This window comes from Trachurus trachurus, assembly GCF_905171665.1.
Source record: "Trachurus trachurus genome assembly, chromosome: 14".
Taxonomy (NCBI): domain Eukaryota; kingdom Metazoa; phylum Chordata; class Actinopteri; order Carangiformes; family Carangidae; genus Trachurus; species Trachurus trachurus.
The window spans coordinates 13,994,164-14,017,852 of NC_139903.1; the positions used below are offsets into that span (position 1 = coordinate 13,994,164).

At 41.1% G+C, this 23,689-nt stretch overlaps 3 protein-coding genes across 3 annotated transcripts; 1 reads left to right on the forward strand and 2 right to left on the reverse strand.

Annotated features, from left to right (window-relative positions):
- The first annotated feature begins 1,464 nt into the window (after positions 1 to 1,464).
- On the forward strand, positions 1,465 to 23,300 carry rb1 (retinoblastoma 1). The gene is made up of 27 exons (XM_083987374.1): positions 1,465 to 1,725; positions 2,061 to 2,181; positions 2,762 to 2,865; positions 3,071 to 3,205; positions 3,307 to 3,345; positions 3,507 to 3,556; positions 3,793 to 3,903; positions 4,957 to 5,102; positions 5,214 to 5,291; positions 6,410 to 6,519; positions 6,607 to 6,684; positions 7,126 to 7,213; positions 7,309 to 7,425; positions 7,517 to 7,573; positions 7,898 to 7,929; positions 8,088 to 8,164; positions 8,280 to 8,512; positions 17,662 to 17,777; positions 18,514 to 18,668; positions 18,769 to 18,914; positions 19,001 to 19,105; positions 19,814 to 19,927; positions 20,037 to 20,185; positions 20,682 to 20,724; positions 20,818 to 20,960; positions 21,762 to 21,808; positions 21,933 to 23,300. The coding sequence occupies exons 1-27, from the start codon at positions 1,616 to 1,618 to the stop codon at positions 21,995 to 21,997; spliced, it is 2,769 nt and encodes a 922-aa protein (XP_083843500.1). The 5' UTR covers positions 1,465 to 1,615; the 3' UTR covers positions 21,998 to 23,300.
- On the reverse strand, positions 9,065 to 10,036 carry LOC310997612 (lysophosphatidic acid receptor 6; the record flags this gene model as incomplete). Its single annotated transcript, XM_083987376.1, has 1 exon — positions 9,065 to 10,036. One exon carries the CDS (start codon positions 10,034 to 10,036, stop codon positions 9,065 to 9,067), a length of 972 nt encoding a protein of 323 aa, XP_083843502.1.
- On the reverse strand, positions 12,655 to 15,769 carry lpar6b (lysophosphatidic acid receptor 6b). Its single transcript, XM_083987375.1, has one exon. It carries the CDS (start codon positions 15,268 to 15,270, stop codon positions 14,179 to 14,181), a length of 1,092 nt encoding a protein of 363 aa, XP_083843501.1. The 5' UTR covers positions 15,271 to 15,769; the 3' UTR covers positions 12,655 to 14,178.
- Positions 23,301 to 23,689: the final 389 nt, after the last annotated feature.

Below are 23,689 nucleotides of genomic sequence, written 5' to 3' on the forward strand. Positions count from 1 at the left end.
GATCTTCTCACTGAGATCGTTCACCTGTACACACTAGTCATCGATCTGTGTCATTGTGTTTATCTGACAACGCTCTGAGGTTTTGATACTGTCGTATGTCTAAAGATGTAATTTGGATGAACTGGTGGTTACGGCCTGTTGAGTCACAAGAAATGTTTAATGTAGTGTGTTTTTACAGGAATGGGTGCTCAAAGCATCTTTCTAACAGGATCACTTTAAAACTGTGGAGTAAACAGTTACTGTTTTATTATCCTTTGTTTTAAGTAATGTATGTTGTGTCATGAGACTCTGTTGTTTTGCCTTCCTTGTTGCCATTATCCTGTATATTGCTGTGTAATGATTAAATGTTACTAATGTCTTCATATCTTTACATCTATTTCGCTTCATATTATGTATTTACTGCTTTTATTGCCATTGTAATAGGAAAACAATTTAATCCCTCATGAGTAGTTGCCAAAACAGCACTTTTATTTAGAGTAATTTTACCCTTGCCCATTGAGAGGTCCCTGTAGAATATTTATATGGTGAATATACAGTGTATCTTTGATGACAACCTTTAGTGGGGTTAGATTCAAATAATATGACATTTCATACAGTTTGATAAATGCATGATCAAAGGGATTGTTTTCTTAATGTCTGACCATGACCCAAAGTCTCTAACTTTTGTTGTTGTTGTTGAGATAATACTTTAATTTTACCTCAAGAGGGCATAGTCGCACGACTACGCTACTGATTCAGGGCAACACTTTCAATCCATAGTTACTCAAAATCTATCAACGATACTTTTACATTGACCAAAGAGATTAGATTATAGCCCTTTTCCAGCTGTAGTGAGGTGTGTTTCTTGTTGGGTGAAAAAATGAAGACGCCAGTGCATGATTTACATTTATATTTGCATTTAGTCATTCGGCTCAAGCTAAAGCGACTTCACTTAGTGTTAAACAGTGTGAACAAGGTGAACACACACTACACGCTCTACATCCCTGTAATAACTTTATTCCAACACCACATCAGCTGTAGTGAAGCGTCTCTTCACCAACTGTCCCCCCCGCGCAGCAGAAAAACCTTTTGTGACTCCACTGGATGGCGGGATATATGCTAATGAGCGGATGTTGCGTATGTGGTTTTCCCGCGTTTTCGTCTCATGCGTTTGGGTTAGTTCGTTTTCGTTGAGTCACGTGACGCCAGTGAACGCACCCCGCGCCCTATTTCACCACCACAGACACACAAAGACAGATATCGAGCGACAACCCCGTCATTTAATGCAAATAATTTAGTAAATAAATACAAACTGGAATAACTCAGCGGAGGCGGTGACATCCAGCGGGCCGGGCGGACGGTCTGCGCCGGGCGGGGGGCGGCTAACGGCGGCTAACAGCTGCTGGGACACCGCCGGAGCTCCGGAGCTCCGCCGTGCGCTTCCGTGTTGCAAATCGAGCACACACACTTTCAGGAAGTCAGTGAGGTTTTTGTTGTATTGTTGCTACGGAACTCGTGCGGTGGGATTTAAACTTAGTGTACATTATTATTATTCGTCGTCGCTTTTTTTTTTTAAACACAGTATTGTTACTCCTGCTCAGTTTTGTATCTGTGTGGTAGCGAACCGGAAACCGAGATGCCACCGAAAAAGCGCAACTCCTGGACGACACAGAGCAAGGGGCAGAAGACCAGTGCTGAAAGTGTCTCTCCAGACAAGAAGGAGAGTCCAGAGTTGTCTCTAAAGAAGTAAGATATGTTTTTATACCTAATTCAGGTCTTAACAACAGCTCTGTAAACTTTATTTACACCGTAGCCTCAGTGTGCAGCTGCTGTTGTTTCAGCTGTTTGACCTGTTAGCTGATAGACGAGCTAGCTCAGCTGCTCCAAACCAAACCAGGCCTGTGCTTAGAGCTGAAACCAATGAGTTTAAACGCTTCACAGCTGCCCACTGGGTGTAAATACCAAGTATCGTGTGTGTACCATGTGGTGTTACGGTGTTATAACACATAAATACTGTCTGTACCGGGAGGCGTGTTGTTCTGATGAGCGCTGCTGTGTGTGTTTGGTTTCCTTCCCTAAAGACACAGAGACAAGGATACTGAGTTTGTGACCCTGTGCAAGAGCCTTCATGTCACAGACCTGGTGTGTGACCGGGCCTGGACCCTGTGGAAGACCATCCAGGAGGCCATGGATGAAATCACTGTATGTATTGATACACTGGTATTGTGACAAGTAGATGACTGGTTGGCTGTGCTGTTTTAAAAAGGCACTTTTATTATTATTAAGAGAAGTACAGATACAGCTTACCTAACTGTTGAAGCTGTTTTAAAAGGCCACAGCGGCATCTACACCCTGAACATTCAAGTGAACATTGCCTATAACCTGATCTATGTTTTGCTCACGTTTTCAAATTTGCCTCACAATGGAAAGGAAGCTCACACCAAGCCGAATGGATTATCCTCATACATTAACTGTAGCATCCATCCACCCATTGTCTATACCGCTTATCCGTGCAGGGCGGAGGGGGGTTTGAGCCGATGCCAGCTGACATAGGACAAGGTTTTCTTGCTGAAAGGCCACAGTGTGTCGCCATACCTGTAGTATAACTTAGACATTGTAGACAGCTTCTTAGTTGTAGATGAGACAGTTTCAGGAATTGACTCGCATACAAAGAAAGTCACAGGTTTTGGATGTTATTCATTAAGGATAAAAAAAAAAAACACACAGTCGGAGTAGTAATTTAAATTTTTACCATTCCTCTCCTCTCTCTGTTTTATTTCAGGACAGCCAGAAAAGGCTGTGGGGTGCTTGTCTGTATGTGACTGTGACAGACATGGACGTCGCCTGTTTCACCTTAACTCAGATCCTGAAAGCAGTCGGTCTGAAGTAAGTGCTTTATTTTATAGTGCTCGAACATACAAAATTCAATTTCTGTTTTTAGTTGCTTCAAGTGCATTTGTCATTTGGATACTTTATCCTACATTAATCCTGCCTTTCATTTCATGGGGATTTTATTCCGTTTTCAGTTTTCTTGTTGGGTGTTCATGAAAATGAAGTGACCTCTCACCTTGATTCATCCTGTCTTTTACAGCGTAAAGCAGTTTCTGACTCTGGTGAGGAAGTTGGACGTGAACATGGATACGATCAGCACGAAGGTGAATTCAGCACTGACACGAGTGGAGAAGAAGTACGATATCACACTGGCCCTCTACCAGAGGTTTGAGAAGTGAGTGAACACATCCGTACAGTTGCAGGTGCTTGAATCATGTAGAGCTATTTGTGGGGAAAAAGAAACTGAAACTGAATTTGATGTTTGTTTTGTTTTAGGACTTGCAAGAAAATCTTTGCTTTGGTTGCTGATGGGAAGTAAGTTGGATACTTATCTTACGTATGAAATGCATTTGTCACACCTCTTTTTTTTTTAGCATTTAGCAGTTTATTGCCTTATGCTTCATAATTGTGTGGTTGTTGTAAAAAAAAAAAGTGATGCAAGTGCAAGGTTAACGGTTCAGTGTCTCATTTTCAAGGGAGAGGGAGACCATGCGGAGCTGCTGGACCATGTTTCTTTTGGCCAAAGGTAGTTCAAGCCTTTCACAAGTTACCAAGAACAAAAACATGTCGGATCAAGCTGTTAACACACTCGATGGAATAGTTTTCATGTTTCTCCATCTACTTCTTTCACTCTTCCTTCCTCCTCTGTTCTCATATGAAGTGGAAAGTTTTCCTCCTTGCTGTCACAGTCCTGTTGTCTGTAGTCTGCAGAAGTGTTATTGTGATGGCGCTTCTCATGTGCTACATCTCTGCTGTCTGCAGGAAGGGTCTTGCAGATGGAGGATGACCTGGTCATCTCGTTCCAGCTGCTGCTTTGTTCGCTGGAGTTATTCATCAAGCGCTGCCCTACGGACCTTCTTCTGCCTCTTTACAGTAAGCATCACACTCATATATTACTCATGTCTTTTATTTTTATGGCCTCTCACTGAACAGTGTGAGTCTAAAAAATTTGGAAGTGGAAGACTTTCTTTAAAGGGATACTTCACCCAAAATCGATAATTCACCAATTTCCTACTCACCGTCATGCCAAGGAAGGGTTTGGAGAACTTTCAGAGACATCAAAACGCTTTTGGAGTTCCAGGGAGGATAGAGTTCACTTTTGAATCGTCCAAAACACACACTATGAAACATCCAAATACCTCCATACTGCTCATCCGTACTGACCCGAGTGTCCTGAAGCCACGACATGAAAAAGTTGTCCGGAAAAAAAAGTGATCTCTGTTTTCAGCCTTGTTGTAGCTAGTAGCTCCCAGTGGCTCTGTTGATGTTTGTGCGCATGCGCAAGATTTGCTATGAGATGTTCGTTAGTCGTTGTAAACCATTGGATGTATGATGATGTAAACACGGAGGAACATCTCACAGCAAATTTCGCACAGCCACTGGGAGCTACTGCTACAACAAGGCTAAAAACAGAGATCAAATTAATTTTTTCCGAACAATTTTTTCATGTCGCAGCTTCAGGACACTTGGGTCAGTACGGACGAGCAGTATGGAGGTATTTGGATGTTTCATAGTGAGTGTTTTGGACGATTTAAAAGTGAGCACAATCTGCCGCCATAATACAAAAATCCGTTGCCAGTCGGACCCCCCCGGAACTCCAAAAGTGTTTTGATAACTCTGAAAGTTCTCCAAACCCTTCCTTGGCATGACGGTGAGTAGATGATTGGTGAATAATCGATTTTGGGTGAAGTATCCCTTTAAGAGCAATAAGTGACACATTTTAATGAAGACATGAGTGCACTTTTAGACCTAATGTGATTTATCTTCTTAATAAGCATGTGTGCAATGTAGTAACTATAATATAGTGCTGTGTTTGTATACAGTCGTGTAGTCTTATATCTGTCAGTAATGTTCTCAGCTGTGGAAAATGTAAAACATAACCACCACGTCAGAGATTTTCTAATATTTTCAATGTTTTTCTCTCAGAATCGTCCATCAGTAAAGTCCAGAGCCCCCCAACACGAACATCTCGTCGAAACCAGAGCAAAGCCAAATCCCGACCTCCGGAGCCAGAAATGGACGTGCAGCTTCTCGAGGCTTTGTGCAAAGAGAATGAATGCAACATGGAAGAGGTCTGTGTGCTCCTCTTGGTTTTGTTCTTGCGGTCATCATATAAACACACTTCTATGCCTTCCATTTGTTTTTGGCCTCATTTGTCCTTTTATACCTTTCATTATGTGCAGGTGAAGAACGTATACCAAACCAGTTTCTCGGCTTTCCTGGACTCACTAGATCTTACAAGATCCCCAGATTTTCCTCAGGTAAGGAGCTGTGATTGTCACACAACACCTGCTCCACTGTTTGGTTTCACTCCGTCTGCTCTGCACGCCACTTACTGTTTCCATTAGTTATCTTTTCCTGCTCGCTGTTGCCGTCGATGATTGTTTGAGTGTCTGACAGCTGTTGGTCGCTCTCTTTGCTGCTCTTATGTGTTTGTTTTCACATACGTGGTGTCAGGGAAATGTGTACTCAGCCACCGGCTCCTTTGTAGTATGGCTGGGTGGTATATTGTAGAGGTGAGTATGACAACAACAGAGACAGGATGCTACTGTTTGCCAACACCGACACACGTATGAAGAAGGCTACTGGACATATTTATTTTGCTGTTACATTACCCCAGTAACGGACGGGTGGTGTGTGATATTTGCTCAAGTGTCTTATATAAATAATGTGTAAGTCTCAGCTTATTGATCTAACTCATGAGGGACTTGGTTAAATTGGAAAAAAAAGAGATATAAAGCAGAGTTGCGATTATTGGCCCAGATTATGTTACTGCACAGGTGCATCACTGACTGTGTTGTTATTTCAGATCAAATAAGAGATGTAATCAGATAATCTTTACACAGATCAACCCTGTGGTCTGAGTTGACTGATTTTCATAATCAAAAGAGTTCATGGCTTTATGTTTAACTTGGATTAAAGCCAAAGAAATGTGTCTGTTTTTACTCCCTTGGGTGACTTTGCATTGTTAATGCTGCACACCTCAGGTTGTTTAGAAATTCTTGCTACTTCTCTGGTTTTTTACCATAGGCTGATGTCTCTGATAGCAGAAGTACTTAACACCACACATTTTGACCTTTAAAATGCATTTCACAAATGAAATCAAATGTTTTGTTAGAGCTCAGCAGCAGTGAGCTTTGCTTTAATAGTGAAATAGTGCTAACACAGTAAGTCACAGCTTTCATTCGTTGTTGTTGGTAACTTCTGTGCAGTGCAACAGTTGTTAAGGGTGTGAATGACACCATACGTTATTTTTGTTTTAATACTTTCTACTTTTTAGCACTTTTTTTGGATTTGGTTCAATAGTAAATATGTTTGTTTTTGTATGTAAGGAGCCATTTACCTGTAGGTAACCTCGACCTTTTTATTGTCGCTCCAGGTGAATGACCTCGACCAACAGTATGGAGAACACTACCTCAAAAGCAGAGACATCGATGGACGGCTGTTTTTCGACGGAGATGAGAGTGTCCTTGTGCCTAAAGTTGACATGTAATTAGTTCTCTTCACTAGTCAGTGGTTTGAGGTTCTTGTAGATCAGCAGGAAAATGTTGAATAATAATCTCCTCCTGTATTCAGATTACAGGGAGAGAGAACGCCAAAGAAGAACATGCCAGAAGAAGACGCTGTCCTCATCCCCCCACAGACTCCAATCAGGTCAGTAACTCACTCACCTGTTCTTCATGGTGTTCACTCAGCAGAGAAGGAGTGATGCTGTATTCACGCCTGACTTGTAACAGCAAGTCATATTGAGAATTTTTGACACTGATAAAATTCCCACATGAAAAGAGTTGCAGACTTAAAAACAAAGAATAACACAACAATTTAGCAAATTGTAAAAGAGCCAGTACACTCTTCTCCATATCTAACTGTTAAATGTTGTAAAAAAAAAAAGTCGTGAAGATCTGTATTTAATTGCATGTAAATACAAAAAAATTGATGATTTTCAAAGATGTCTAAAAAGCTATTTTTTTATTAAATGTGTAAATTAATCCATGAAAAGGAAACCAAACATTGGGGGTCCTGAGATTAATTTCTTTGAACTGTTGTTTTGAGTTTGTCCATCGTCACCGTCTGCTTGTCATTGTGTCTCATCAGAGCTGCCATGACCTCCATTCAGCAGCTGAGGGGAGATCTCATCTCCACTGGGGACCAGCCGTCAACTAACCTGGACAAATATTTCAAAGTGGGTCCCTTAGACTTTCGCCACACAGTAAAATGTCTAGTAAAACAGTGTCTTTCAATGTTAATTCAACATATCACCTGTTTTCGTCTTGTCAGAATTGCACCGTGGATCCAAAACAGGACATTTTGAAGCGTTTGGAGACACTCGAACAGGCGTTCAGCCAAAGATTTGGTCTGGCAGTCGGCCCACGCTGCGTCATACTCGGCAAGCAGGTAGGAACTGACACGCAAGAAGAAAATGGCAACACATGCAAACGCAGAAATGACTCAAGTGTCTTATTCACATTCTTCTCTTGTCATTCAGAGATTTACCCTCGGAGTCAGACTGTATTACAAAGTCATGGAGGAAATGTTGAAATCAGTGAGTGACTTGTTTATTCACTTATTTTCCAGTCGTTTCATTGAATAATTTTGTGTTTTTTTTTAATTCATCTGTATTTCAAGGCTCAGGTGAATTCAAATCTCAGAAAGACCACAATCTACCCGTCCATATACCCCTGTAACTTCTGTTTACATAGAAACATAGCAAAGAGCAAATTCAGCCTGTCGGCAGGAAGTAACTCACAGGAAGTGTCAACTATAAAGGAGAAGTTCCTATACTTTCTGACTCGATGCACTTCAGTGACCGAAATAACTTTAATAATAACGTTGTTTCTCTTCTCCCTGATAAAACCATTTCTTGTAGGAGGAGAAGCGACTGTCTGTGCAAAATTTCAGGTATGTTTAAAAAAAAAAATTGGAAGCCAGTTTGTGTTGATATGTGTTGTTTGCTGAACTTTTAGTTGAACTTTTGAACTTAATCGACACTTTTTGATGTTTTGGTGTGTAATTGAGCATTATTTGCCTGGAGCTGAGTCATATGATTTCTGTTTCAGTAAACTCCTCAATGACTCCACATTCCACACATCGCTTCTGGCCTGCGCCTTGGAGGTGGTCATGGCAACATATGGAGGTGTGTAATGCAATTTGCTTACATCGCACGCCACTTAAAAGCTCTTACAGTTGTCAATAATAAACCCCAGTGTTCATACTTTGTTGACATGATGTTGTTTTCGCCTCACAATTAGAGAGCAGCTTCAAGACCGGAGGATACAACCACGTAGGAGGAGGCGGTGTTGGTGAGGCAGCTGAGACAGATGTGTGTTTCCCCTGGATACTGGATGTGTTCAGACTGGCAGCGTTTGACTTCTACAAAGTCATCGAGAGCTTCATCAAGGCCGATCCCACTCTGAGCAAAGATATCGTCAAACATCTGGAGACGTGTGAGAACCTCATCATGGAGAGGATTGCATGGAGGACGGTCAGTTTAATCTCTCATCACTGTTACTACTGCAGTAAACATGTAATAATGTCATAATAATCACACATAACACAACATTAAGACAAAGATACTGTCAATATATCCAGCTTTATATAGCATCCACTGGCCCAAAAACAAAACTGATACCTGCACAAAAATACAACACTTCAGAAATAACATAAGCTACACATAAGACCAAATATATGTTGGAGCAGCACTTTATAAAATGAGGCAGATTTCATGAATTAAGCATATACTGTATATGAAGTATCTAACTATATATCACCACCACTCAAGTGCATTGACGTACAGAGCAAAATAATGAAGCCAATCACAGCTGGCAAAGTGCTGCTTACTAGCACGTTGCTTCAGTACACTGCAGTGAACACGTAAAAACCTGTTCAACACAAAATACATCCTCAAAATGGTCAACACGGTATAACTAACTGAATAATTTATTATAATTTATAATTTAAGTCCAGTTTGTGTTGTATAATCAATCCACGAAAGCAGCTCAGTGCCGCGAAGAACCGGCCTGTTGCAGTAAGTCTGTCACTGGCTGCCGCTGCCTCCACCTCCGGGTGCGTCGCGGTGCACCAGGCTGCTGGAGAAATAGTAGATGAGCGGGTTGAGGCAGCAGTTGGCGCTGGCTAGCGACAGCACCACGGGATGTACGGCCTTGGTGACCCTGGCCAGGCCGCAGTGGGGCAGCAGCCCCACGTGTGTGAGGGTGTAGCCCAGCAGGTTGATGTGATAGGGGAGGAAGCACAGCAGGAAGATGCCCAGCACCCAGTAAATGACGGTGAGAGCGTGTTTCCGGCTGCGGTGCTGGCTGCGAGAGCGATGCCTCGGCTGGCGGAGCACGCTCAGCACTCTGCAGTAGCTGTAGAGCAGCAGCGCGGCGGGCAGCAGGAAGGACCCCAGCACCAAGCCCAGCGCGGCCAGTATGATGGCTCGATGGCGCTGCAAGGACGGGTCCAGCAGACAGGGCTGATGCTGGCGAGCGGCCGCGGAGCGCAGCAGAGGCAGACCCACGCTGAGCCCGAGCACCAGGCACCAGATCCCGCCGCTCACCAGCTGTGCAACACGCAGCCTGCGGAGCGTCGACGCCAGCGGGTGAACCACGGCGAAGTAACGGTCCACGGCGATGCACACCAGAAAGAAGATGCCGCCATACAGGCTGATGTATTTGAGGGTGAAGGTGAGGTGGCAATAAGCCGCTCCGGGGGTCCAACCGGAGGGGTCCCGAGCCTTTTGGTGGTAGAAGTAGATCCTCAGAGGGAGGGAAATCACAAAAAACATGTCCGCCGCTGCCAGGCTGAACATGTAGACGGCCGTGCTGTTGACGGCGCAGGGAGAGAGACACAGTTTGCGCAGAGCCAGGCTGTTGGCAGCCAAGCCCAGCAGGAAGATGACACTGTAGGACACCTGGTAGAAGGTGAAGCGGTAGCTGGTGTCGATGGTGCAGTTGGAAAGAGGTGGGAGGCGTTTGGCCGGTGCATCAGTCATATTCCACAGCTCCATGATTTACTGCTCCAACGCCTACAATCACTGTGTCGCTCTCATATCTGAAGGAAACAAGGTTGTTTGAAGTGAACGTAAGATGGAGAGATGTTTAGTAGCTTGTGCTGCAGTTAAACCTTCGACTTAATGAACTCTTATATATAAATATCTTTATGTTTTATGGACGGTATATACACCACTACAGCTGGCGCACCTGAATTTATGTCGATATACAATTGGCTCTTTTAATAAAATTTTAACTGCTTCCATAAAGCAAGCAAACATTTGGTTTCATTACAGCCAGAGAGCGGAAAAAAGAAACGGCTCGCAATGTAATTCTGCTCCCGTCTAGAAGATAAACATTTAGTGAAGCTCGTAAAGTTCATCTTTGGTGTTAATTTAAAATGAGTGTTACATTTTAGGCTGTAGGTTTCAGCTGCTAAAACCAAGTCATGCATCCTTTGGTATGGATTAGGAAACTCTGATCTAACCACACGTTGTTCATACATTTAGCACGATGAGACTTTTCCCTCTGTTGTTGTTTGGCATCAATTGACCAAGAAATTTAGGCTCTATTGAGTTAAATCAATACCAGTAACCTAAAACACGAGGGAGTTCCCAATATTATCTTATTACTAATTCAATAAGTCATTGTTCATTATATAAGAGTGCTCATTTTGAAAACATTATTGTGAAGTTAACACACATTGGTTGATTAATCTCTGATCTCTTATAGTGTCCCAATGTTCTTCTTTCTCATTATATTATTTTAAGAGACATCAATAGTTTATCATTTAATGTCACATAAGGACATTTAAACCTAAGTTTCATTCTCATTTTTTTCTGCACTCTTTTGCGTTTAATACTTTAAATGAAATTAGCTTTTTTTTTTATTTCTCCTGACACTCAGGTGCTTTCAGTCCTCTGGTGACCTGATTATTTTACAGCTGTAATCTCCTTTAAAAGGTGTCTGATGATGGATATAAACCCCTAAAATGAGTTTTGTATGACAAAGAATTGCAAAGCATGCAGCAGTTTTGTGACTCCATACATTTTTTGTCTTCATTGGGTTCTTTGACTGTAGTAGCCAAAGAAATAATCAAAATATCACTCTTTCAAATATTAAGCTTTTTTTTTTTTTTTTTTAACAAGTTAATTTAAAGTTTCTACCAAACCCTGATAAGCTGTTGCAGTTAATCACTATTTAAAAGAATTACATATCTTAATCCATATGCTTTATAAATAAACCTCCCTGTGGAGATTTCAGATAAAACGGATAAAACTTCATCACTCACCAGTATCAGAGTCTCATCAGTGCAGTGACAGTGCAGAGTGATAACAGCGGCAGAGTAACTTGTTAGGATGCTACTGATTGGATCGGGACACACCATCTCTTTTTTCCTCCCTATCCCTGCCCCTCTCTCTCTCTCTCCATCCCCCCTCTCCCACTCACATGTGGTTTATTCTGTTTGCCTAGTTTTTAGCTCTTTAAGTCAAATTGGTGGGAGAGCACGAGCTTCGTTAATAGTTTGGACTGATGAGTGACAAATGTCGACCAACTAGTTTCCTGTTGAATGTTCCATGTTAAGACGTATAATTACACTCACATAGTTTCATAACTGTCGTGGATGGAGTCATTTTTTTATGGCTGCTTGTTCTAAACATACAGGAACTATTGGAGTTAATGGTTAACTGTAATTTTCCAGACAGCTGATAGATAGAGAGCAATAGCAAAAGGTGTTGTAATCACACAGGAGATAGTCCTGTGTGTCAAAGAGGAACTCACTGTGGATCTGTGTTTGCGTGTAACAGAGCCAAAGATCTTGATGCCGTATACACAGATCAGGCACAACATTAAAACCAGTCACCAAAGTTTTGATTTGATATAAAATAAGATAAGGTTTAATCAGAGTTTAGTAAAACTTAGTTTAAAAATAGTTAATCCAGGTTTAAAATAAAGACGAGCTCTGTCGTACCATTTCAAATTTAACTTGATTATTCATTTTATTTATTCATTAGCTATTTATTCAAGTTAATCAAGTTTGCCAAAACAGAATTTCAAGTTATTTGATCTGGTTTAGGAGTTGGACCTTGTGTTTGTAACCCAACCTTACTGATCCAGTCTATCTTAATTAGTCAGAAAATAAAGTCAGAGCCTTCAGGACAAGTCTTCTGACTTAAATACGAGTGTTTACACTTATTATCCACATTAGATTCTCTATACACACCACAGCCAAGCTGCTAAAAATCATCAGTTTAAATGTTTTAGTGAAAACATTGTTGAACTAGTCAGTTAAAATAATTTATTAATTTGTAGGATATTAGGCTACTATGGCACATGGCGCCTTAACTACACACCACTTTGTCCTTGTTACACATGCATCAAAAAAAATATATAAAAAAAAAACCCACACACACACAGAAAGGACACATCTGCGAAAGAACAGGTTAAGATTTATTCTCCTGTGCACCAAAAAATAAATCTTACCTTCATGTTACAATCATTAATACAAACAGAAATGTGATGGGGTGTTTTCACTATTTAATTCAACAAACCTTCAAAAACAGTAAAATGCATCAATCATCATCGGCATCATTATTTCCACTTGTTATATATTACTAATATTCATAAATATTACAAAGCTATGATCATCAGGTCAACCTTGACTATTCCATCACAAATATTTGTGCTGCTTGGAGGTGCTGGTGCAGATGTAGTTATATAACGAGTCCCAACATGACAAAATTGGACTGTATTTCTTTATCTCTGATTCCAGTTTGAGTTTATGTGCAACACCATTTACCGGATCTGGATTCAGTGAATCATTACAGAAGACACCTCTGTGTTTTAGTTTGTAAACGTTCTTCTCTTGTGGGAGACATGTTGTTGCTTGTCTGCTTCAGTTTCACAATCTCTCTCATCGGTGCATGGTGAGGATGAGGCTGCCCATGTCAGTGCAGACCCTCAGGCAACGCCTCTCAACAGGAATGCAGCAGTGCTCGGTCTTGCAGCGCACAGCTTTTACAAGAAGGGACAAATATTTCACATGCATTCAGGCTGCACCACAATAACATCTGCACTGTGAACTGTCTGTGTCTTTTCACATTTAGTTAGTCTGGTTTAAATGCTTCCAATTCTTCGAGCGTTTCCCTTTTGTTAAAATTTGCACAATTAAGTCTGTGGAAAGGAGAAAAGCTCACCGTGAATTTAATTCCCACCTACTCCTCCACCTGTTGTCTTGTTTTTATCCCCCCTATTTTTCAACAGAAGTGACGAGTAAGAGTTCAGGCCACTGGCAGTGGAAATGCATCATGCAATGCATATGTCTATGGACCACACCTGTAATCTGTATTTGATTTTTATTGAGTCACAGTGTTTTTCGTAGCATTGGCCAATCACAGTACCAGTACCTGTGGTTCTACTACCTGTATGACTCATGAGCCTAGACAAATGATTTGGTAGCACCCACAGAGACATTTGGATAACTGATATCCTGCTTTAATATCCAATGTTTCACAATAACCTACTCTCACAAACCACTAATGAATCCAAGACTTAAAAAAATAAATTCAAATGCTCTTATTTGTTTTTAGTATAAGGGTGAATGCTCTTATAGAGCATGCTGCTCCATAAAGTGCTTTGAAGTCTTAGTGAGGCCACAAATACATAGAAACTACACAGCACAGGACATAAAAGGCCTTTATTTTCTAAGGGTGAATTTGCACTGAACAATAACACTACTAACAATACTTACAATGTCACGTGCAAAAAATAATACTTAATTGCAGCACCACACACATGACTCAGCTCGCACACCTGTCATTTCCATTAATGCACATTATAACACTCTAATAAAAGAGTTTTCCAACTTGCACGGTGTGCATTGTCAACTTGATTAAGGGTATTTACGCTGCAGCAGACTTTATTATTTTCAAACCTTTGACTTGCTCTACTTGTTTTATTGACTGAATAGAGATCAGTGCCAGAAGTCCCAGACTAAAGTCCCTGTTGTGTCCAGAGCGGACTGAGAGCGACTCCTTAGCAACCACTCTGTTTATGTGTTGTTATGATATTCAAGGTCTTGCTGCTTCCACCTACATCCTTACATCCAAATCAAGTTTCAACAGCAACACTCTCTGAACATATCACAATGGAGTTGTGATTAGACTGTCGACTCATCAAACATTTTCGCTCTCATAGACCTCAGGGTCAGGCTTTTCTGTGTCGTAGTGGGACTACTTTGTGGACTGTCCATAGTCAGCCTGTCAAATAGCCTTGCACCATTGTTGTGCCACACTGTGGTCTTGCGTTTGATGGAGCTCTGAATGGATTCTGAAGTGAAGTAGTAAATGACCGGATCAAAGCAACAGTTGGTCACTGCTATGCACAGAGCGATGGGATAGATGGTCCTGACCACATGTTCTACGTCGCATCCCTTCAGGACGTTGGAGCGGACCAGGGCGTAGAAGATGAGATTGACATTGTAGGGAATAAAACAGAAGCAGAAGATGAGCAGATGAACTAGGATCATCCTCAAGATTTTTACCTTGTTCAGGCTCCCTCCACGGCTAATCGTTTGCGGTCTCCTCAGTGTCCTTAGCACCATGACGGAGCAGAACACATTGACCAGTAACGGGATGATGAAGCCCACAGTCTCAATGAACACCACCACCTTGGATAGCTCAGCCTTCCACTGTTTTTTGGAGTAGTTTTCAAAGCAGAAGTTTGAGGAGGCATTGACATTTTTGGGTGATGTGGTGTCCAAAAGAAACCCTGTAGGTATACTTCCCGAAAGGATCATCACCCACACTGCACAGCATGCCACTTTGGCGTTCCGCCTCGTGCGAATAGTCTGGGACCGGAACGGATGCACAATGGCCAGGAAGCGGTCGACGCTGATGCAGGTGAGGAAGAGGATGCTGCCGTACATGTTGGTGTAGAAAAGTGCCACTGAGATCTTGCAGAGCACACTCCCAAACGGCCATTCCTGTTTAATGAAGTAAAAAATCCGAAAGGGCAAGCTGAGAACGAAGAGAGAGTCTGACACGACGAGGTTTATCATGTACGTCGTGGTCTCGTTTCGTATCTTAAGCGTACAGCCAAAAATGTATATCGCCACCAAGTTGAAGAGCAGTCCAACTACAAACACCAGGCTGAAAACCGAGCTGTACATGGGGTACTTGAAGTCATCGCTCCTGTTGCATTTCATGAAATTGTGAGTGACACTCTGCGCACTGATGGAGCTGTTATACATCTTTAAACCAGGGGGGTGAGTTTATATTTGCAGAGCGAAATGTTCCCCGTCAGTCGTTTAGTTTGCGTGTCCATAAAAATCCAAGTTTAACTTGTTAATCCATCTGTGTGCAACAGGCAGGGAAAACCTCAGTGTCATTTGTGTAGAAGAACAGTCCTGAAATGCTGAAGAAGGCTCAGTTTGTGTTGTTGTCCCTCATGGTTATGAAATGGATCCAAAAAAAGGAAGAAAAAAAAAAAAACATACAGCAACTCTACAAAATACCTGTATTGGTATCCACAGATCTTTACAATTGAAAGCTCTTCTGCACGTCCAGTATTCCCGATTTTCTCCAGTCTTTTCAGTTGTTTCCCACAGCTGATTTGTTTATTCCCTCTGAGAGAACAATCATGTGTCTCTCCTCAACTCAGTGAACAGTCGAGTGGTTCTTCCCTTCTGTTGCTCTCCTGTCTGTTCCTGCAGTTGCCCTGGGGCGGGGGACATGCTGATTGTTACTCTGCTCTGCTGTAAATCAGCTCCCTCACTCATAACAGGCTGCAAGTCAGAGGCTTCGGCACAAAGAGCTCAGTGGGCTGTTGAAACGAAGAGGGTGGAGCCTCCACCGGGGACAAAGTCCTCCCATCGCTGCTTTGTTTTTGCATTCACCTGAAATTTGAATAAGGAGACTCAATCAGAAATTGTTCTGGTTCACGATATCCACAATTTACTTTTGGTTATAAACTTAAACATCTGTGATTCTTTCTTCTTTTAAACCTGCTGCTGTAAATATCACTGAACTTCGTACCTTCACCAGGAGATTTTTTTTTTTCCTACCAACACCTTATATGACGGCGTGTTATCATGCTTTCTGGTCATTCTTTATGACTTTATGATTGTTGGGGGGGGGTTGGGTTTTACTTTCAGTTTTCAGACAAATAATGGGGAAATTTGAGACCTTAAACACGGCAGACAAGTCTACAGCAGACAAAGAGCACAGAGGTCTCTTTATTGCAGTGATTCAGGTTAAAATAATAAGATGTTGCAGTGTTGTATCTTTACGTCACTTAATGCTGTTTGAGCAATCAGTGAACAAGTGTACTTATGAAATTTGTGGCGTCAGTCGGGCGTGGCAAGTGTGACACGAAGAATGTAGCAGGTCTGTACCTGAAGAGACTGTGCAACTTGCTGAGTTGTAATCACACCCACTTTCCCCGGATGATCTCAACTGATTTTTGCCTGATATGTCAACATCCACATGCACCACCACATTTTTCTTCTTTCAGCCTCGATTTTAACATTTTTTGATGACATTTTAACATTTTTGCAATAAAATCATTACTTGGTTTCAGACAGTTTGAGGTGATGTCGACCTGTCAGTAAGATCAGTGGGTCGTCGTCAATGAGGTTTCTTTCTTCATGTGTTCCTTACTTTTAGAACTGATACATTTCAGTGAATTTCTCAATTGATTTGTCAAAAGAAAAAGGAAGAAACAGCTCGCACAACCTCGTTATGCTCTAAATATTTTTACTGACAATGTTTCAGACTCCTCAGCCCTTCATCAGGTCATTATCAACAATAATGATAATAGTGATAATGACCTGATGAAGGGCTGAGGAGTCTGAAACATTGTCAGTAAAAATATTTAGAGCATAACGAGGTTGTGCGAGCTGTTTCTTCTTTTTTTCTTTTGAAGCTTCCCCCTTAGCCCAGCACACCAAGCAAGGGATGTGCGTATACTCTTACAATCAATTAATTTGTCAAACATAGACTTCATTGATCATTTGGCTCGCCCTTTTTAGGTGAAAATGAACTTGTAATTGTTTCAACTCCATTGGGACCATTTGCTTCTAAACTTTCTGTCTTTTTTTGTCACTGCAAATTGCGCTCTCGATTTTGCACAGTTCATTTGACAAAACATTTAACGACGTAATCAGCTTTTGAAATTGATGGACATTATTGGTTATTTTGACATTCTGCAGATAAGACGACTAATTGATTATATTTCAATTATTTTCTCAATTAGACTAGATAAGCACGTAGACATGAGTCTGAAGGTAGTGTTGTAATTAAGATAACAGTATGAAAGTATCAGTTTGAGCTCATATAAAATCTAAATTGTGATCTAGTAACTAAGAAGTCAATCTAATTTTGTTTTGTTCCTTATTTACAAAGTTGTGAGGTTTTAACTTCTCAGGCAGAGGTGTGGATGTAATATTCATCAGTAAAAGTTGAATTAGAAAGTCTGAATCAGGTTCCTGTATTGACAGAACGGAAACAACAACCCTTATTTTGTCTTTCTGCAGCTTTTCCTCCTTGATTTGTTTTCTGGTAAATGGTGTGTGTGTGTAGTGGTAATTTAGATGGATGTGTGTTTCCATGTATAAATCATCATCATGTGTGTGTCTCCACAGGACTCCCCGCTGTTTGAGCTGCTGAAACAGGAGCACGAGGGCGGAGCGGCGGAGCAGGTGGAGACCCCGGCCAGCTTCAGCCAACCGCTGCAGCACAACCACACGGCAGCTGACCTGTGAGTCCGTTAGTTAGTTAGTTAGTTAGTTAGTTAGTTAGTTAGTTAGTTAGTTAGTTAGTTAGTTCGCCTCCAGTCAGTCTGTTTTCTCTACTGCTGGTATGCGGCAGCTCCGAGACCTTCTTAGACCCCTCAACCCGCTCATCTGTTGTGAAATCGCTGTTAGTCATAAGAGCAGCAGTTTGTCATCTTTAATCATAGATGAGCGTCACGGTATTCAAACAAACAAATGTTGAAAGCCATGACTTATACTCATCATGAGTCGTTGTAGAGCTTTAAACTGCTACTTCCTGATTGTGTACCCATCTGAGTATCTATGTTTTGTTTTTTACATTAACCCTCTTGTTGTCCTTCTGTTCACTTCCTTTCCTTCCTTTCTCCCTTCCTTCTTTCCACAATCCTTTTTGCCTCCCTCCCTCCCTTCCCTTCGTCCTTACTTCTTCCTTCTTTTTTGACCCAATCTGTTCCCTCCCTCCCTCCATCTATCTTTCCTTCCTTTTTCCCTTCCTTCATTCCTCCCATCGTTCCCTTTGTCCTTCCTTCCTTCTTTCCCTTCATCCTTCCTGCCTTCCTTCCTTCTTTCTTTCGCTTCATCCTTCCTTCCTTCCTTCCTTCTTTCCCTTTGTCCTTCCTTCCTAACTTCCTTCCTTCCTTCCATGACCCAGGAGGACAGCAGGAGGGTTAACTGAAGTGTTGATGCTGTAACTGACCCCTGGTTTCTCCATTGTCGTTACAGATATCTGTCCCCCGTGCGTCCAGGCCATCGCGTCTTCCCTCCTGAGTCCTCGGCCACGGCGTCTCCTCAGGCCTCCTCTCACGCTCCAACACAGCCGACCACTCAGACCCCACGACACCCAAAGTCCAACTCGCTCAGCCTCTTTTATAAAAAGTGTAAGATGTCATTCAAGCTCTCACTCGCTTATTTTTGATTAGATATAGTTTATTATTGTGGATGTCCAACTCTGCTCGTTGCTCCTCTCTCCTCCTGCAGTGTATCGTCTGGCTTATACGAGGCTGAAGATGCTCTGCTCCTACCTGCTGTCCTCCCCCCCCGAACTGGAGCCCATCATATGGACGCTCTTCCAGCACACGCTGCAGCACGAGTACGAGCTGATGAGAGACCGCCACCTCGACCAGGTAACCGAGACAAGATGCTGTTTTCCCTCTCTGACTCTCTTTCACTCTGCGTCCTCTAAACTGTCTCACTCTCATTGTGCTTTCAGCTGATGATGTCGGCCATGTACGCCATCTGCAAAGTGAAGAGTGTCGATCTGCGTTTCAAGACCATTGTCACAGCATACAAGAACATGCCCAACACCAACCAAGAGGTGCCGTAAGCTTTTGAAAATGTCATTAATACCATTTTTTGCTGTCATTCTTTATATTGAGTTATGCTTAGGGATGGGTCCCGAATTCTGTACTTTTTTTTGGTATCAAATTCCCACCAAAGTACCGATTCACATGAAGTCAAACGGTGCCACATTTCGGTACCGCCTCTCATCACAGCGGTACCGTTCAATTAAGTCCTCGTCACGGACGAAGTCTCCTCTCGTCAATACGTGAATATTCTCCAGTAGCTTCTCATTACAGTCGGCACCCTGCAGACTTTAGTGCTGCTCCTCAGTTTCATTTGTTTTTTATTTACAGAGTTTCACACAGAACTTTCTGATGGCTGTAGGAGTCTTTCCATGTTTCTCCTTCTGCCAAAAGGGAACATTTACATATTTTCAAACAAGAAAAATTGCTTTTTTGAATGACTATTTGATTATTCAAAAATTATTTCACATCCCTAAAACATAAAATACTCCTAAAGCCTGAGGAGTTGTGAGAAATAAATATTCAATATTCAGAATTTTGAATATTTTTTTAATAGACAAAATAACTTTAATTACCACACATACACAAAAAAAGTACCAAAAACAGGTACTGTTGTGTACCGGTACTGAATATCGGTACCGTATCAATTCAAATGTGAAAGGCACCCATCCCTAGTTATGATATTAAAAGGTTTTGACATGTGACCCTGTGTGTTGCAGACTTTTAAGCACGTGTTGATCACCGAGGGCCACTACGACTCCATCATTGTCTTCTACAACCAAGTGTTCATGCAGAGGCTGAAAACCAACATCCTGCAGTATGCGTCTCCCAGGGTGAGACCCCTGCCCTGTTTGGGGCTATAGATTGATTATTAATAATGTAGATAAATGATAGATCAGATAAATGTCTATACTCACTATACCGTCTCATTCCTTTTCCTAGCCACCAACCCTCTCTCCGATCCCACAAATCCCACGCAGCCCCTACAAGTTCCCTAACTCACCTCTGCGTGTTCCTGGCAGCAGCAATGTTTACATCTCCCCTCTGAAAAGCCCACGCATGTCCCCAGGCATCATGACTCCTCGCTCCAGGTCAGTTTGATGTTCTTCTAAGTCAGTTTGAATGATTTTTTGTTAAAGAAAAAAAAAAGAGAGAGAGAGAGAGAAAAGGCCTTCTCTTTTTCTTTTCTTTCTTTCTTTCCTTTTTTTTTTTTAATTTGTGTAATAGCTGTTCGTGTTTTTTATTATTATTATTATTATTATTATTATTATTATTATTATATATGTTTTAGTTATTTACTTAGACTAATTTATTTTATTTTTCATTTTTATTACTCACTGGATACTTGTATTATGTTATTATTACAGATTTGATTACTAGTAACAGCATTTAACAACGTATTAAGCAGTATATGTACACATGAGAGGGTATGCTTTGTCTTTTATGTTTTTTTGTGTGTGGGTGTGTGTATATATGAGATGGATGAACTGAAGAAAGAAATAAAAAAAATTATTAAAAAAAAGAGAGAGAAAAGGCCATTCAACCATGATTTGTCTCAAGTTATTTATAATTTTTTTTCCTTTGCAGGATGCTGGTGTCCATCGGTGAATCTTTCGGGGTATGTGCTGGGGTATGTACTGTAGCATCTTGATGCTAAATCTCCCTTTAACAGCTGCGGCGATCTTTCCCTGACTGGCTCCATTGTTTCTGTTTTCGTCTGCAGCTGTCAAGTCGCTTCCAGAAGATCAACCAGATGGTCAACAGCAGCGACCGCTCCTTCAAGAGGACTCTGGATCTCGGCTCCGCTCCAAAACCTCTGAAGAGGTTACGCTTCGATGTGGACGGACAGGATGAAGCTGACGGCAGGTCGGTCACTGGTGGTGTTGTATTTGCCACATTAACCAACTTCACATTAAAGCAGATATCAGCTTCACGGCCGTTTCGGCTAATGCTGCGTTCAAGGCAGGCTTTTGAAACCGTACGTTACAGCTTCAAGTCACAACTACGACTTGGTAGCGTTCCAGGTAACCCGTAGCTCGTGTTTTTACCATCCTGTTGTCTGTGAAAGTTCCCTATAACGGCCACTCGTAACTTCCGACCCGTGAACTCGTACCAGATCGAACTGGTATGACTTCACAGGAAGGAAAAACACAAAGTACGAGTTTCTTTGAATGCACCATGAGTTAGCAGCCCCCGCCCTTGTCTGGCATCAATTGGTCCTCGTGCTACGTCACCACATTCACGCGCATCCCTTGGCTGCACACACAGCCCTTCATGCCGTTCTCTCTCCTCATTGGATAACACTTGTATCCCACAAGGAAAATTTTCTCCTCGGGTTACAGCAGAGCAGAGTGACGGAGAGACTCGTGTTTAGGCTGAAATACTTCATGTAAGTGATTGCTGACGGAAAATAGGACTATTTAGGACTTATATTAACAAAAACATTCCACTGATATCTGCTTTAAGCTCACTGCACATGAACACTGCTTTAGTAATGCCGACGAAGTGAAGAGAAATATCAAGAGTAGGGAGCTTTTATCCAACTGATAAGAACCACACAGCTACAGGAGAAATTACATTCATTTCATTCATTCAACTGATTACAATTTATCTAAATTCATTAAGTGAACAAAATAACTAAAATATTTCCCACCATTTTTTTTTCAGCAAATCAAATGGAGAGTCGACACTGATACAGAAACTTGCAGAGATGAGTAAGTAAAACGGATTCACGTCTATTCTTTTGGTCCTTTGATATTCTTCACGTGTAATTGTGTAATTATGTTGTTTTATAGTTTGTGGATGTGTTTTCCCTTATTGACCATTTTCTTCTTCCAGGCTCCACTCGGAGTCGTATGCAGGAGCAGAAGATGAAGGAGGACGCAGAGGCGAGGAAGGAGTAACGCTAAAACCTACTGAACTGACCTGCACTGTTTGTCACAATGTGAACACTACCTTTAGTTCACACGTAACGTAGTGAAACATGAGTTTCTTTGTACATTTAGCAAAAAAGATTTTAGTTTTAGTATTTAACTTTGCGTTTGAGGAGTGATATGTGAATATAGAGGACTTTCTCCTCTTTTTTTCTTTTTTTTGTTAATGCTTTAACTGAAGAGTTTTAACTGTGTAATGACTGATGTCATTGAATCTCAATTGAATTTGACCTGTTGAAAATGAAGTGTGTTTGCTTTTAAGAGTGGAATTAATGTGTGGCTGGTACAAGAATTAATTGTTGTCACTATCTCAGTGTGTTTGCATTTATCAACTCAAGAGCGTTAAAGTGACGCACTGCTAGTCTTCTTGTTGTTAGATATTTGGTTGAGTGTCACGAGCATCAGGGCTAAAAAATGTTTTTTCTTTTTGACAAATTTCTAATGATTTTATACTTCAGGTATTTCAATCATGATGCAACATTTCAAATGTAAAATCATGATGACTTTCTATGATTAAGGAGTAAGTGTCAGCCTCAGTACGTCTTTCCCTACGGCAGTGAAAGTGATGATACCTTGAGAAAGTTCGATTTGTGCCATGAAGTGAGAACTTTAAAACAATCAGATATTACTCAAAGGAAAATCATACACAATTTGCACTCAACCAAACTTTGTTATTATAGAGTAGTTTATAAAGTATTTGGTCGCAGGTAAACGTCTCTCTGTAACATAGTTTTATAGTAACTTTTGCTTTACGTTACATCATACGTCATCCAATGTCGACACTTCCTAATGCGTTTCAGCAAAAGGAATTTTTTTTTTACACTTGCAGTCACAGTTTTCTACGCATCACTAGGTTCATTTGGATTTTCTGGAGTAGGTGGATTCTGAGAAAAAGGGGAAAACATCACAGAAATGTGGACTCTGGATAATAACTCTGCTACAGTAAAATACTGCTAGAAATGACAGTTACCTGAGTTTTTAAAATGTTAATATTGTACTTTATCGAAGTAGTTGCTTTACACAGTAAATATTTCTTCTGAAAATAATTTGTTTTTGTACTTCTTTGCATAGAGGTCATTACAGGTATTTTCTTTTTCTTTCTTTCTTTCTTTTGGTTCTGGTTTATTTTTGCCATCACTCCAGTGTTAACGTCCTGTCGCCAACAGTAACTGAAGCCCAGTGAATTGTTGTCTTTTCTTTATTTTGGGATGTGTGTTTTATATTGATTCACTGACATTGTTGATAAATGCTGCAGACTCTCTTAAATCCCTTGTTTTTCTCGAAAATGACAGATTTTATATCTTTGTTTTGTGTCCTTTCATTTGACATGGGTCATTTTTCTCCTCTTGTGTTACATGAGTCTTGGAAAAAAATACTGTTATGTGAGTATCTGTTGTGATGAAGACAGCACAAAACTGATTGAACTTGTTGTTCCCTTTTTCTTAAAACATATCAAAGCTAAAATGTCTTTTTAGAAACATACTAAGACTTTCACTATAAGGAACCAGACCTTAATAAACAGCAGTCTATCTCTCACTGTTTTTAAAACAAGAACAATTATATATTTCAAATATTTCAGAAGTGATTACAAACCAATAAAGCAACACGACTTGAGTAGAAAATAGATTTTAGAATTGGATTTAAAGTATTTTCTGGAAGTTT